The 16957-nt window shown below is 26.2% G+C and overlaps 1 protein-coding gene across 4 annotated transcripts; it reads right to left on the minus strand.

Annotated features, from left to right (window-relative positions):
- Positions 1 to 11829: 11829 nt before the first annotated feature.
- Positions 11830 to 15953, minus strand: alien (COP9 signalosome complex subunit 2 alien). 4 transcript variants are annotated; one of them, XR_913081.1, is made up of 12 exons: positions 15777 to 15953; positions 15608 to 15673; positions 15249 to 15440; positions 14977 to 15102; positions 14738 to 14905; positions 14480 to 14654; positions 14277 to 14415; positions 13988 to 14204; positions 13782 to 13922; positions 13444 to 13588; positions 12962 to 13038; positions 11830 to 11972 (listed from the first exon to the last, which is right to left on the minus strand). XR_913081.1 is itself a non-coding variant. In XM_011505952.1 (10 exons), the coding sequence occupies exons 1-9, from the start codon at positions 15656 to 15658 to the stop codon at positions 13469 to 13471; spliced, it is 1329 nt and encodes a 442-aa protein (XP_011504254.1). In that variant the 5' UTR covers positions 15659 to 15953; the 3' UTR covers positions 11830 to 11972; positions 13444 to 13468. The 4 variants fall into 4 exon arrangements, 1 of the variants encoding a protein (XP_011504254.1); XR_912866.1 differs by having other exon boundaries at positions 15608 to 15953; XR_912971.1 differs by lacking the exon at positions 12962 to 13038 and having other exon boundaries at positions 13419 to 13588; positions 15608 to 15953.
- Positions 15954 to 16957: the final 1004 nt, after the last annotated feature.

The raw sequence follows: 16957 nt of genomic DNA on the forward strand, positions 1-16957 counted from the left end.
GATAAATCATAAGAAATAATTATCTTTCAATCGAAATTAATTCTTCACTATGTTTTATGCAGAAAATAATTAAATTTATAAATAAAATTATAAATATAAACATAAATATATCAAACAATAAGAAAATCTACAAAAAAACCTTTTCAACTTTTATCGCTTCTGATGAAAATTGAATTATACAAACATAACTTCTTAACTAAATTAATGTAATTGAAATTCAATTTATATTTTAAAGTAAAATCTTAGACTACAATGATGACTAAATAAAAGAATATTCATTATATTAGCTTTTCGAGATTTTTTCAGTATTGTGTCTGTTCGGGATTGATGTAGGCCTATGAATTTCAAACAAAAGAAAGGTCATACGCGCTGTCCGGCGTACCGCATGTGCGCCTAGACTAACCGCATGTGCGCCTAGACTGGCCCGCACGTGCGGACCGGGACGGGTACTCGAGCGAATATTTACAAACAAAACTCGGCAAGTCCGAGCAAGTTTACGACCCGAAATATAATATACTGTAAGATCACGCAAGGGTATTACTCCTACTTTTCTCCCGTCGAACATTCTCGAAGGTTCTAGATTCTTCCTTCGACGCCTCGTGTAAGAATTAGTGCAACAACGACGATGCTTTGTTGCCAGCTAAGTGAGCCGCCGCGTGTCTATATAAGGGACGCACGCGGCGCGTCTCGACCTCTTGCTGAAAGTACCTCTCGCTGAAAATCATCTCTTGTACCACCCTCGCTCAACTGCGCTTGCGGCTAACATCTTGCCGTGACCCGACCGCAGTGACCGACCATAGTGAACCGATTCAATCATCTACCAGTAGAAGCCATGGCACACTGGTCTCGATCTGCCCTCAGCAGGACCGCGATGGAACGGTCGGTATTTTCAGTAGAGCCGCCACGGAACGATCAAGCCTTCGGTTCGTGCGCGTATTCAAAAGGCTCATACGCTCATTTGTAATATCACTTCGCGCTCTTACTGCCGCTCAGTATATAGTGTACTGTGAAGACGACGCGTGGCCATATAATCGGCATCATAGTTAAAATTACGCGCGTGCATACGAATAAGAAATCAGCAGATTAGATCATAGTAAAGACTACAAGCGTGCATAAGAAAAGGAAATCGGCAGTTTTAATTATTGATTACAGTGAAGCCAGTGGAATAGTAATCAAGGGGGACATCAACTACACAGCATCTAATATACCTAGCCTGCAGTTCACCAGGTACACCTTCATATTAATAAATAAACAAGTCAATCTCGCGCTATAGTCGATCGGGCACACTTACGCTCTCTCGAACTAACCCTCGACATCGTACAGGCCCTGAACAGCTGACTCAAGAGTACTGTGATTCACACACATTGATCAAAGAAGGACAACACAGATCGACTAATAAACTATAAATACAGATTATTAAATCCTTCACGAATTAGAAATCTTACCATTAATTGTTTTTACCTGTGACTAGATTCTTCTGCTGTCCCTTTACATAATTAAAGATACAATTGATTACTTAATAAATTCCATTAAACATCTTACATCTTATCAAGTATAGTTATTCATACTTCAAATATACTTGATTCAACTACCATCTTCTCATGCTGCCTCACAAGCATGATTGACTGACTACACCAGCTGATATTTACAACATCAGCATTACTTCAACTTCAAGATACTTGTCATCTCCATAGAACTACAATAATTTAAGAATACAAGAACACATCAATTGACACTTCAATAGAATTATTTATCTCTACACAACAGTGCAATATTGTTATAATTATTTACATTAATAAACATTGTTTTTACTAAATACACGATATTTTTCAGCCTTGTCTATTATTGTTTCCTTTGAAGTTATCCTGCCGAGAGACTAATCCACTAAGAGACTAACCCATAAACTAAACCTTTAAAATCGAACAGTGTCTTATCTGTCTAATTTTTTTTCAATGATGATCGTTCGCATGCCGGTCCTGCTCTTTACATTTCTTTAATATTAAAACTTTTAATTGGACACAGTCAGTGGCCCGGCTCAAAATAACTTTTCCAGAGAATTTCTGATACATATATATACAAGGGCTATTCTTTACTTAGCAACGTTTGTTGCATCAGATAGTGATTCAATGTCGTATAATATGCGACCCAATACACCCTAGTAATTGCGGTGTCTATTGTACTCCTTAAGAAAGAGAAAAGAAAATTTGTGAAAAACTTACTTTTATTCAATGGATTTCTTAACAAGTAAAGTTAAGAGAAGAATATGGCCAAGAAAAAATGAGCCAAGTGGCTTTGATGCACAAAATAAGTTCTTGTTGGTATGGTAAAACTTCAGATTACAAAAATAAGCCTTCTTAAATACCGAAGATATAACACTTAGCATTGTATAATTGTATTAAAATCATAGATAAAATAGTATATGCTGAAAGCAATATTGTTTATTTTTTAATGCTGTGATGCAAGAATTATAATATGAAGAAATAAAAATCGATAATAATGATTTATTCATCGCAACAAAAAACTTCATTTAACAATTGAAAAGATAAAAAAACGTATAAACAATCGCTTGGTATATCAAGCATATAGTATAATACACTAGTATTATTTATTTTAATCAATTTTTTACATTTACTTAATTTAATTAATTTTTTATAATGCATATTATTAACAAAACCTTCAAAAAATAATGAACTTTAAAATTCTCAAATAAATGTAATAAATAAATATTAGATGTCAAATAAAAAATTTATTTATTACTAAGTATATCGATAATATTTGTATACTAGAAAAAATTTTATTTTTAAAGATTATTTCTATCATTATTAGTCTAAAACTGACACGTCTTATTAAATTTACAATATTTGTATAGAAATATTATTATAAACGCATTACTTCAGATTATTTCATTAATTATTTTAATTTCAAAAAAATATATAAAAATAAACAAATTTGATACTAGTCATATAACATAATTTTATATATAACATATGATAATAAAGAATTGTATATCATTATAATTAAAACGCTACATATTTTGACAAAAAAAAATTTATCTTAGACGCAGCAAAGTTCAAAATGCGATTTTTGTGCTAATAATTTAATATATTTATTTCAATTTATATTCAAATATTAATAATTTACTTTAAACTCATTTATCAACATTTTTAATTAATTTTCGTTTTCAAATAAAATTCTCTTCTAGGTTAATTTCTTTAATGAATTTTAAAGCTCAACGTAAAGTTTATTTTTCTAATACTATTTAGTAAAAATTGTTATGAATAAAAACTTTCAAAATATGTAATTTATTTCTAAAAAAAATTTGTGTATATATTTTTTTATTAGAAAGAATTCATTATACATTTAATGTTTACATCTAAAATAAACGTATAAATAAATATTGGAATATTGCATTTAAATATAATATTTAATTTTGTATAAATCATTGACTATTCAGTTAAAAAAATTATATTCTAAGCCATTCTAGAATACTTACAAATAACAATCAATCGATATTAAACATTAATATTAAAAAAAAAAGATTATAAAAATATATTTAGTTATCAAAATAATATTTTAGATTATTTTTAAATAAATTGGCAATTTTAATTGTACATATAAAGTATTTTGATTTTGTAAAATCTTACTTTTATAAAGAAAATCTATAAAGTAATGAAAAAATTTTAAAGTTTAATCATCCTTTCGAGAGAGTAAATAAGAAATTATGTATGGTGGTGGAATTATTTTGCAAATGATTAAAATTTATGGTATGTATAATCTATATATTTACTGATATTTTAAATCATTAATATAGCTCTCATTATTAAAATTCAAAACAAAAAGTAAATTATAGAAATTTCTAACAAGAATTACTGTTAATAAAAACAGGTTTCTATTTATTATGTTTTTATTATGTATTTATTATGTCTATTATTATGTCTATTTATTATGTTGTATTTTTAAAAATTAATTTTAAAATTAACTTCCCAAATATGTAATTTGAATTTATATAATAAAAATATAGTGTGAAAATAATTCTTTTATTATAATTGTTATACCTTTATATATCGATTTACTAAATTTACATTACAAAATGATGAAAATTATTCTTTTTTATAATATTTTTAAATATTATGTAGAAAAATAATATATTTTCAGAATACTTTACAAAAATAAGAACAAGAAAGTACAACAATTAATTTCATCTCGGACAATATTAGAAAATTTTAAAAAATTCAGAATACTTTATATTCATGTTTAGCCGGTTATCGTAACATTTATGATTAGAAAGTATATCCACAACCTTATATATAATATAAGAGATAAGGAATATTATCTGTCTAAAAAGGGATCTACCTTTATCACTAATTCTAGGATGAAAGACACTTAAAACGGCAATGTTTTTATTGCACACCAATTTTTAACACACACATCGCCTTAAAAAAAACTGATGCACGTGCAGGCTTTTCTGTTCATCTTGTTTTATCTTTCAATTGAACCAACTTTTTTCCTCTCATATATAGTCACAATATTTTGTTTGTCACAATATTAAAACTTATAAAATAAGATGGAACTTATGAAAAACAGAAGAAAAAAAATTAAAAGAAGAGGGACCGAGCCGCGATTGTGTTCACTGCTTATGATAATCGCGCTCGGCCCGGCAGCCTTCAAGTACTAAATTTTCAACTGATACAGATCGTATGAGCTTGCACATTAAACTGAAGCATGCGTCGAAGATTCAGACGCTGGTTGCGCGCAAGCTCGACTGAAGCTACATGGGACTACACACCCGGAAGCGTCCGCCCACTTTCATCGCATCGAAAGTTGCGCGCGCCGTAATGTTTCTAAAAGTGAAGAAACGCAGTAACCCTAACATAGATCATTTTATCCGATCATTCGTAGGACTATTAGCAAGATCGACATCAGTTGTTAAATATTAACAGCCGAAATATATAAAAATCACTGAGTCAAATATAAAATCCATTGCTTAAAATCTATTTACAAAGACAACTTTCGTAAATTATCATAGAAATTGAATTTACTTAGATCTCCACTTTATATTGAGTGTATATAAGATATCTTTATGTTATGTTATATTGTATATTAAAATTTAAATATTATTAAAATGACATGTCTAATAGATATTAGAAAACATTATTTACAAAAAATTATTTCTAATTTATGAGATATAACGGCTATAATTGATATATTAATAAATAATTTATTTTACATCAATATTATAAAAATAATTTACTAGCTTTACATTAGAATATATATCAATTTATTTATTTTTTTTTAAAATTATTTTTCATTTAAACAATTTAAAAATTTATACTAAAAATTATTCTATTTAATAAAAAAACAATATAAAGAATGTAATTAGTTTTGATTTAAAACTAGAATGTAGCAAATTTAAAGAATTAATTTTAATGATTAGTGATTGATAAAAAAAAATTCATAATTGTTAAAATAAATTAGAAATATACTAATAAAGAATTCATATAAAATATATTGTGGAAAGTTTCATTATGGTATTTTATTATCGCAATTATGATTGTTAAGTAATGTATTATTTTCGCTTTATATACAAGATTTATAAAAATTTAGATATTCTATTAATATTTATTTTCAATATTCTAGTATTTTTTATTTGACATTAGTGCTTAAATTATTTTATATACAATACTTTAAATTCAAATAGTACTATAATACTTACTATTATTACATTGTTTATTATTAATTCATTCTTTACTTCATATATGAAAATATAAAATTCCTTCTCTACAGTTATATTGTATAAGTGTGCTTAAAATTAGCATACTAACTAGTTTTATAAAATAAAATGACAAATAGAGAAAAAAGTAAAAATACAAAAATGAAAAGAAATACTTTAGACTTTATTGTGTATGGCATGATTTTTATGTCTGACTCAGAAAGAGTACGTGCACGCATATATGTTATACATAAATAAAAATGTTTATGTTATAATCTTTATCTGTTTCAAAGTAATGGGAAATGTTCAGTTATGCGATAAGAAGCAGTAAGAGACAACTTGAGAAACAAACGTGTTTTTCATTAAGTGAAGCAATTATTCGATACTTAGTCTCTCTCTCTCTCTCTCTCACTCTGTCTCTCATAATAATTCTATGCACCTTAATTACATTAAAAACATAGTTTAAGTTTTATCAATCAAATAAATATTGAATAATCAAAAATTATTGTTTACTCATTTTAATTTTGTTTTTCTATATAATTCCTTTTATTTGCATTTATTATAATCATTGAAACGTAATAGTATAAAAGGTATATTATTAATAAATAATTACATTATATGAACATTATTAGTTTAGTAATAAAGACTAATGTCTATAAAGATATCTATAATCGAATTGTTATATAGTATAGCATATTTTACATATTACATAACATAATACAAATAATATATTTTGACCTCTTATATATTTTTCAACAAATGGTCAATTTATACTTCAAGAAATAAAATGCGTTTTTAAATGATCGCTTTAAACTATTTTTAATTAATTAAAAATATTTATAAGAAATTTCAAAGCTTTCACAATCTGAAAATAGTAATGCCTAAAATGTTTAGAATTTACATTTTTATTTGATAAAAACATGTAATTGTAGTTAATAAAAAGAAAAAATACAAAATATTAATACTGTATTATAATAAATTAATCAAAAAAGCTGAAAAAACTACTTTTTATATTGAATCATCTTATACATAGGACATAATCGCTTTTAAATTACTTTGAAATATTAATATAATATATATCAAGCCACTAATATTTTAAATGAATTTTGAAACATTATACTGAAATTTTTATTTAGTCCAAAAATTTATATTACACATATTTTTAACAATTAAATCACCAATATATATATATATTGATTTTTAGGCTTTATAATATGAAAAAGCTTTGAAATTTAATAGAAATAACCTACTTGTAAACACAAATATTTAATTATTAAATTTATTATACTTGTATATAATATATTAATATTGTAAATATAATATTCTTATCAGCACGTTCAACTTGCATACTTTAAAGAGCATTAATCTTGGGCGACTTCTTAATATATTTGTATATTTAAATAAAGACGAAAAAAAGAAAAAAGTAAAATTTTTCAATATTAATAATTACAAGTAACAACAACTTATTCTTACTTGTTAAAATATTTTATAAAATATGTAATTTCATAATAATTTATGCCTTAAATATAAGGTAAAAATAGTATTTTATAATATAAATCGCCTACACCTCTAATAAAAATTAATGCATATTCTATTATTAATGCATTAATATATCTATATAAATTCATGTCTATTTAATTAAATGATTAATTGTTACTAAAGAATTATCCTGACACAAATTGAAAGGTCTTTATATTTAGTATAGTAGGACTATTTCTTGAAAATGCGCTCATTAATTAACTTAACTGTAAAGTGAGTCAATTTCAAAATCATATTAAATTCTTTTGAAATAATATTACTTTTTTAAATACGATTCAGAAGTCTAATATTTTAACTAACTAGTGAAAGTAATTGGACAAATAATCAACTATATTTAAGTCTATATTTCATATATGTAAATATATATTTACAGTTATAATATAAATTAATCATATTACTAAAAATAATGTATTATCTATAATTATATATAATTTTTGTTTCTTTTCGCTTCTTTTTTTTATATCTTTTTGAAAATTATATGGTACACATTTTTAAAAAATTGATAATTCTAAAAAGTTACAATTCTTTTTAAATTCATAACAATTTGATAGAAACATGTAGCGTATTATTATAAGGATTATATAAGTTCATATCCATTTTAATCAATTTATACTTATAACAAAAATTAAAATTAATCATACAGTATTAACTATATGTTTTCATTACAGTTTAGATCGATTAAAAAATTTATTATTATGATTTTTATTTTGTTTAATAAAGCCATTACAAAATTAGAATTAAAATACTTTCGAAAATAAAATTAATTATTAAGATTAAAAATTAAATCGAACAAATTAATATTTAGTAATCTAAATAAAAAGTTGTTAATATAACGCATTAAAGTAATATTGCAACTATAATATTTTTGACACAATGACGAGATCCCTGAATGGCGGGCGGTCCTCCCTTGGCAAAATGGCATACAACTCACCAAGGTGTCATCACCGCCATTAGCGCGAATCAAAAGAGGACCATCCCGATTACGTTCGATAATTGCTCTATCAAAATTTATTACGGTGGTCTCCTCAACAGGACACGCTTACGTTCACGACAGGAAGGGCATCGATGCAATTGGTGAACTCATATCTCTGGTGAACATATTCAAGCAAGAGCTATGGCTACACAAGCTCCACGGGACGAGACAATGCCATCTCAGCGTTCTGCACGGTGGCTGATAACTAGAAGGAATCTCGCCAACCCGACCGACCTTACATATCACGTGGCTCAACATAATGAGCACCTTACATAGAGAGCTACATGGATTGTCTGATGCATAACAATTGGCAATGTCGGCAGTCATGTACGTATCAGTGCACGAATAAAATAAAATGACTACATTAACGTGTTCAAGATCAAAGTGGCACCACTCAAGCCAACCAGAAATATAAAACTAGAGCTTGCTGCAGCATTACTCCTTCAAGTCTCACATAGTACGTCCACGCCACATGGAAGATGGACGTAAAGGCAATCCATCGCTGGACTGATTCACGGGTAACCCTCACATGGATAAAGTCCTATTCATCAAGATGAAAAAAATACGTGAAATACAGGGTTGCCAGCCTTTAAGACCGAACTTCAAATGCACGCTGGATATATTCCTAGAATATCGAATCCAGCAGACTGTGCACAACGCATATATGCAACACAAATTCCATAACATCCATTATGGTGGATCGGACCACCATGGATCAAATCATGAACCAAAATCATGACAATGCCAATCTACATTGGATGACAAACAATTTCAACGAGACCAAAGATCCGGTACAATATCATTGACGACGGAAACTTAATCAAATCATCACTGAGACATAATACAGACATTCATCGCTGGATAAATTAGTAAGAAGGACTTCCATTTATTTAAATTCATAAACCCGTTAAACAAAAAAAAAAAAAAAACATGAGCCGTCATTTACATTTCACATATCAAGGGAAGCTTTAAGAAAGAGCAAGGAATTTAAGGGTAATGGCAACACTCTTAAAGGCAGATTCTACAGAACTTCATGCGGATCAAGTTTTGCGCATCACACAAAAGATTGTAAGAAACATGCTCACTCAATTCAAGACACATCTTCTCCAGACACTCACTAGAATTACATTCCCAATTCATAAACTTGCCATGCTACCAATCCCTGAAAGATAAATTTCATCATCAACTAATTGATGATGGAGGGCGGAATGTTCGGGGTTGAAGCAGTTTAATCCGAATTTCAATTTGGGAAAGTTACAAGCTCTCGGACACTCTTGTTTGTAAACACGATTCAGCGACTCCGGGAATTTTACTACACCGTAAATTCTAATATACGACAATATTTTCGCATAGCAACACCGATGAAACTTCTAGAACCTTCCAAAGCTGTGTCCTTTGACGCTTCTAGAACATTCCAGAGTTTCGTTCTCTGACATTACGACGATTTTCGGCATAGCAACAAGCATCTGCGCTGTTGCCGGCATCGCAAGCTGCTACGCGAATATTTAAGAGCAGCGCGCCATGCACCGAACCACTATTCCTTTACCATCCTCTCAGTCGCCATGCACCTGTCTCACGGTGTTTTTACTATCAACTCAGATATGGCTCACTGTAATTCTACACCTCGTTCATTGATATGTTATTATAGGTAGTGCATTTCACATACTTATAGTATCAGTATCACTTGCGCCAGCACGAACTTCAACCGAAATCTCAGACAATCGATCTAAAAGGCATACGTGCGACATTCTAAGAATCTATTGCAACCAGAGTAGCAATCTAACTCTGAAGCCATTGGGATCATAATCAATAAGGTGCACCAGACACGCCTCCAAAACAGCAGACCTTGACGGTAGTTCATAAGGTACCTCCTCTTCATTATATTGTACAAATTTAATCACTCTCGCTCGAATCACGCCATGCATAAAACTTACAATAGTAACACAATACGCGCTCACAAGCCACACGGGGCTGAGACCGTACGTTCGCCTTCTACATGCACGTGCATTATCGAGGCTAGAGTTCAGCCAGTCAAGGTTGGCGACAAGTTCCTTCCGTCCTTGAAGGAATCATTTCTGATTCAACCTTCTTGCGTGTGACTTACACTCTAATATTCCCATTCTCCTTTGGAGTATGATGGAGCAAAATAACTACATCAGAGAATACCTTATCCACCCCTATTAAATATGTTTGCACTCTCTACGAATTCTTATTGATTAGAATTACCATCTTCCCATGCTCATGAAGAGCATGTTCGACTACTCATGTTGATCCTTACAACATCAGCATAAAACCGAAATTGAAAATCCACATAACCTCCATAGCATCAACGATAACCAAGAACACAAGGAAGCACCCGCAACATTGCAATAGAATAATTCTCTATCTCACTAGAAGCAACCAACAACGCTGCAATATTATTATAATTCATAACCAGAATAAACAATATCTACACTCAAAATACATTATATTTTTCAGCCCTTCCACTTGTGTCTTTTTTCCTCATAATCGCTATGGCGCGAGACCAATCCACTGAACTATTGAATTGACAGTTCAAGTCATAAAACAAACACTTAAATTCGAATAGCACATAAATGTATATATATACTTAATAACTGAAGAAAATAATTGTTTTAATATATTTTTAAATTATTTGTCTATTTATATAAATGTACACATTAGTTTCAATTATATTATATATTTCGAAACACACCTAGTGAATCCACATATTGGATTATCTAAATAATTATATAATGTACATGCATTAAAAAGAAATAGTCAATTTCTATTGTAAAGAAGGTAAATCACTCATTTTTATACATTTTTTCAGTGTTTAGAAGCTTTAATAGATGAATCTTGAATTTTTAAAAGATGTTTGAAAAATGTATTAAAGTGCAAATTGCATACAACTAATCGATCTATATTAAACGAACATTTTTATACATATAAATTTATATTGTAATGTTTTAATTGCACAGAAACTGAGTGTAATGAAAACAATCTTAATCTAGTTAAAATTTAAAAAACATTCCCATAGTTACCACTTTAATCATGGAATACAAACTTCAGTAATCTGTTATAACTGTATAGCCAGAGCGAACAATACTTAAAATCTTAAGAATGTAAATACCAATGGTAATTGAATAACGAATATTCATAGAGTACGTCAGTAAATTCGAATACAAAACAAAAATATATAAGGAAATTCTAAAGCTGTTAAAATCATAAAAATTCGTGTAATAAAAAGTACTTAAATTAGAAAATGAATAATTTAAAATATTTAAAAACATCAAATCTTCTTTATTTAAAAAAGAAAACAGTGAAAAAATATTTTCATTTAAATTCTATGAATTTAAAATTTTTATATTTCTTCTTATATTTTACGAGCAATATAATTTCACTCATCCATTTCAAAAGTGAAAACTGTAAATAAAACTTGTTTCAGTATTTATCTAATTTACCTATATGAGCAGGATGGTATGCAATATTTTTTATATTTCATTGCTCGAAAATTATTCTAAATTATTTGCATGTAAATATTACAAATTACATATATAAACTGCGATACTTTTTAATATCACCCAGCCAAAATAAATTATGCAGACTTTCATAAATTGTAATAATTAATCAGTTTTTCCATGAAATAAACTTTAACACTTTGATATTTATTTGTCCATCTTTCTTCAATCTAAGAATCACAATTCTTCGTATGATTGTTGATCTAAAATAGAATAACTTGCTCCTAAAAACCTAAAAATATATATACATATGAATCCCTTTTATAATAAAATCTAATGCACGAATAATATTATTAATACTAATGACCCTAATTTAGCGAAATAAATTTGTTTATTAATTAATAATTATGTAACATTTATGTATAGTTTATTTTATATTATAAAAATACATTAAAGTAAAATGCAAATTTTTGTTTAATTTATTATTAAATCTCCTCGTGCGTGTGCGTTTCTGTGAAAGTAAATAAATTAACTTCCAAGTAAGCAGAATTAGTCACATTGGTTTACATACACGAATTCAACATTAAAAATATTGAAATCGAGAAACGGAAATTCTTCAAATGTACTCTTTGTAATTTACCGAAAATTTGTAAAATATTTATGGAAAAAAACTGCTAGAACACTAAATATAAGTTATATACTACACATTTATATATACATACATGTGCAATTGATTTGAATTTATCATCAATAATAATTCTCGCTAATATATATATATATATATATATATACAATAATGTAATAGAATACATCAATATATATTTGCTCATCTAATGTAATTTTTTAAACGAAAATTAATAAATTATATTTAAAGTTAAAAATTTAATTTTTATATCAATAAATTTAAATAAACATAATTTTATACATACAACCAAATGTCCTTTACATAAATTTGGATAGAAACATTAGCAAAGATAGTAATGGAAGAAAGAGAATAAATGGAAAAATTTTTTGTGAATAAAAAAACAGTTTTTTTATTATTTTTCACTAGAATATTATTCTTAAAATATAATGAAAAATTAATTCTATTTATTTGTAAATGGCGAATTCTTTATATTTCTCTAATATATTACAATACAATGCAAGATTAATGTGTATACAACAATAACGCAAAAATTTCTAATTAAAACAGACTAAAAAGAAATCAATTTTTTGAAGATTGTTATTTTTGTCAAATAAAAAAATTTATTTTATTTGTAACTTTCATAATATTAACTTTACCTGTATTTATATATTACTATCAGTTACTTTACCAAAATGATAAAGAATGAATGTTCTATTAGTACTTATCGTAACATCTGAAATTAAACGTTTTCATGTTTTATATGTCCAAAATATATAATATAATATAATATAATATCCAATATACTAATAAACTATCTAGTAGCTGACAAATGATTTATTTTAATTAGAAACTAGAAAATACAATTTAATCCAGACAATAAAAAAATTAACTAAACTATGATAAAAAGACCATGCGTACACAGGTACACACACACAAACAAATACTTTTTTTTTAAATAATAAATAATATATGAAGAGTTCATGAATGTTTCAACTAAACTTTATATTATTAAAAGATACATATTTTGTTAAAGAGATTTAATTAATTTAATACAAAATATTATTATACATTTTATTTTAATTAAATTAAGAGCAATTATTTATTAGTACTTACAAACATGACTTAAATTATATCTTACTTAAGTTTTATTTGCAGCTACACTTTTACGACATTTTATTGACAATAGCTAAATGCAAGGATTGTAACTGTGTAGTCCACTTATCCAAGGCATTATAGCGAGCTGCACATACTGATTTCCTGTCTAATTCAAGAACTTGATTCACCTATAAATTTTGAGTCATAATTTCTTTTTATACAAAAAAATTACTATTTGGAATATATATATTTATATAATAGAATAATTTAGTAAACATAATTAGACATAATTTTATTAATAAATTAAAATTTTTAATATAATTTGATTTATTTTTTTTTTCATTTTACATTTTAAAATTAAACAAAAGAAATCCTATATACCTGATCAATGCGACCTCTAATTGTATTATCTAAAATACAAGATGCCAATAAACTTTCAACTTCAGATGCATCAATATTCAATTCTTTGCTAATAAAAGGAATATGGATTCTTGTATATGGTTTTATCAATTTTATAAGAACCTAAAAATTAATTATTATTTTATAATAGTTTATGATTTTATATAAAAAATATTTTTAATTTTTACTTGTGTTCTAATATTTCGTAATAAGTCTTCAATATGCTCTCTAATAAAAGGATCATCCATAATATTATTTCTATTCTGTTTTAAAATTAATTCAAATTGATTTATATCATTGTTTTGATAACTGATAACCAAATTTGTCATTGCTAAAATTTCTGGATCATTCTTATAAGGTTTTGCTTCTTGAGAATCAAATGGATTTATTCCTGATTTCATTAACCTATCAATTTTACAGATATATTTATTACAGACGGTTATTAGAAGTGTATTAAATATAATTGTTAATACTAACATATTTGCAAGAACTAAATACTTTAAACACGTAGTTCGACGAGGTGAACCAGACTCATCATAGTTTTTAAATGCTTCAAAAAAATCAGTATGTGCTCTTTCAAATTCTCCTTCTCTTAAATGCATCTTTCCTCCACATTCTATAGAAATTTTGTTTATTTTTATTTTATACTTGATAAAAACTAATAATATATGATAATTTACCTCGTATAACACCCATTATAAGTGGATGAGGAATTGCACTTTTAATATGAAGGCTTTGCTCATATAGAGTCTTTAACTTTTTATTATTTTTTTGAGCAGTATACATTTGAATTTCTAATGCATATATTTCTAATAATTGAGTTCCCTTTTTTAAATCATCTTCACCATCATCAGTCTTAAACAGTTATTAAAAAATTTTCATAAACATTTTAATTTAGTGCAACATAACCATATGTGTGAAAACATATATTACTTTACCTGACAACTTTGATGAAGTTGTTTCAATATCTTTGCTAGTTTATTAAAATCTGACCTATCAAAATACAATTTTCCTAATTTAGTATTGGTTTTGAACCACAACCTATCATTCTTTGCATCTTTTAAAGCATCCAATGTAGTTTCATAAAAGTCTTGAAGCAATTCCATCTACAAAAATTAATTGCAATATTTTTTACTTTGTGTTTGTTAGCAAAATAATAGTTTCAGTAAAAACTAACATTTTTTGATGTACTAATATAATCTAAAATTGAATTAATAGATTTTTCTGAATGATTTCTTGTTACAGCACTCTTTATGTACGTGAGTAACTGTTTATACCTAGTCATCATTTCCTTGTAATTACCCTATAATAAATAGTGTAAAATAAATATTATTATTAACAAATTTCTTATATTACTATGTTATTTATTAAATATATATGTATGTATATATATATATATATATATATATATATATATATAACTAATATATATCAGTTTTATTCCCTTACAAGTTTAAAGTTAATTTTAATCATCTGCTTAAGAGCTTTAAATCCCCATTCTCCTTTATCTCCTTCCAAATCCAAAACTTTTTGAAAACTCTGCAAGGCTGCTTTGGGATCATCTTCCTTTAAGGACTTACTGTTATAGTATTGATTCTCTAAATCGACATCAGGTTCTGAATTTGAATCTTCTGAATATTCCTAAATTTATAATCATGTTGTATATTATAAAATTTGTAAATACATATTTTATATTACTATATATATACTTATAATAAAAGAAATTCACAACCTAACCTAAAATCATTAATCATTATTACTCGATCTTCAGCATATTAAAAAAAAATAAACATGAAATATTTATTTACCAAACCATAATCTTCTTCTTCACACATAAAATCATCCTCCCCATCAGACATTTTCAATTACAATGACTTCAATCAAATAACAAAAATGAATTTATATTAAAATAAAAGTTGAAAACGACAATTTACTAATGAATACTATCCAATAAACACTTTCCAAGCTGTACTTAACCTTATTTCCTTTTTTTGTTTTGGTTCAAATATGTGTTTCCCAACTTGTAAAATAATAAAATGAAATATAATATTTAACCGAAACTTCTTTGACATACAGTATAAAACAATGTTTATAATAGAAAGTAATAACATTTGTACAAAACTAATTTCACTCAGCAGAACGCTACTAGAGCACCCATTTTTGTTACCTACTTGTGTAGTTTCATTCTCTATATTATTGCCTTCTCAACTAGCCGGAAAATTTTCGAATTAGATAATTAAAAAATATATAGGTTTATATTTTTTTATTAACATAACTGAATTATTAATGTTATAATTTTATTTAAGATAGTTTTTAAATTATCAAATTTTTAATCCTGAATTTAAATATTCATAACATTTTATATATAATTCAAATTAAAAAATTACTTAAAAGTAAATTATATTAATGTTATACAATTTGTACATTATTTAATATACTTTACATTTAAAAAAATATACTTTAACAATAACATATAGTACATGCCGGAACATTTTATACTTGCCGAACATGCACTTTCGTGTATAAATTGAACATACACTAATTTGTAAATGCATGAACATGCATTATCGTCGGTGAAGGCAAACATATATATTAAATTTAAAAAGTCTAATTATTATATATTATTATTATTATTAAATTAATTTTATTATTATTATTAAATTTAATTATTCAAAATAATAGTGATCTAATTTCTAATTAATTTAAAATAATTCAAATAACTATTCAAATAAATGATTAATATTTTATATGTTTAATATACAACTATACAGTGACTTAGAAATAATCGCATACATACATAAAATTAAGAATCAATAACTACTAGCTATATATATATATATTTATAAGGCAATTTTTATTAAAAATATTTATATCTATTTTATTACAAAAACGCTAAAATAAAAATCAATTCATTTTTTTATCTAACTGTTAATATTTCATTAATGATAAAAACAAATTAGTACACAAAATAAAAATATATGTATAATAAAAAGTATCTTAAATTATTTGGTTTAGTTAATATTTTTTCATTTATTTTCTTGATTATATAAAATTAAAATAATTTCATTATATTAATTTTAAATATTAATTTTTTTATTTAAAAAGATATAAAATAATCATTATTCCAAAATTCATTGACGATATATCAAAAACTAGCT

Source organism: Ceratosolen solmsi, unplaced genomic scaffold (genome assembly GCF_000503995.2).
Source record: "Ceratosolen solmsi marchali unplaced genomic scaffold, CerSol_1.0 scaffold10, whole genome shotgun sequence".
NCBI lineage: Eukaryota > Metazoa > Arthropoda > Insecta > Hymenoptera > Agaonidae > Ceratosolen > Ceratosolen solmsi.

Excerpts from the sequence above, each read along its gene's own strand:
- alien (XM_011505952.1), bottom strand. The coding sequence starts at position 15,658 with ATGTCTGATGGGGAGGATGATTTTATGTGTGAAGAAGAAGATTATGGT. Across the intron at positions 14,655-14,737 it reads AACTTCATCAAAGTTGTCAG|ACTGATGATGGTGAAGATGA; the intron begins GTAAAGTAATAT and ends TAACTGTTTAAG. Across the intron at positions 13,923-13,987 it reads TACGAAATATTAGAACACAA|GTTCTTATAAAATTGATAAA; the intron begins GTAAAAATTAAA and ends ATTAATTTTTAG.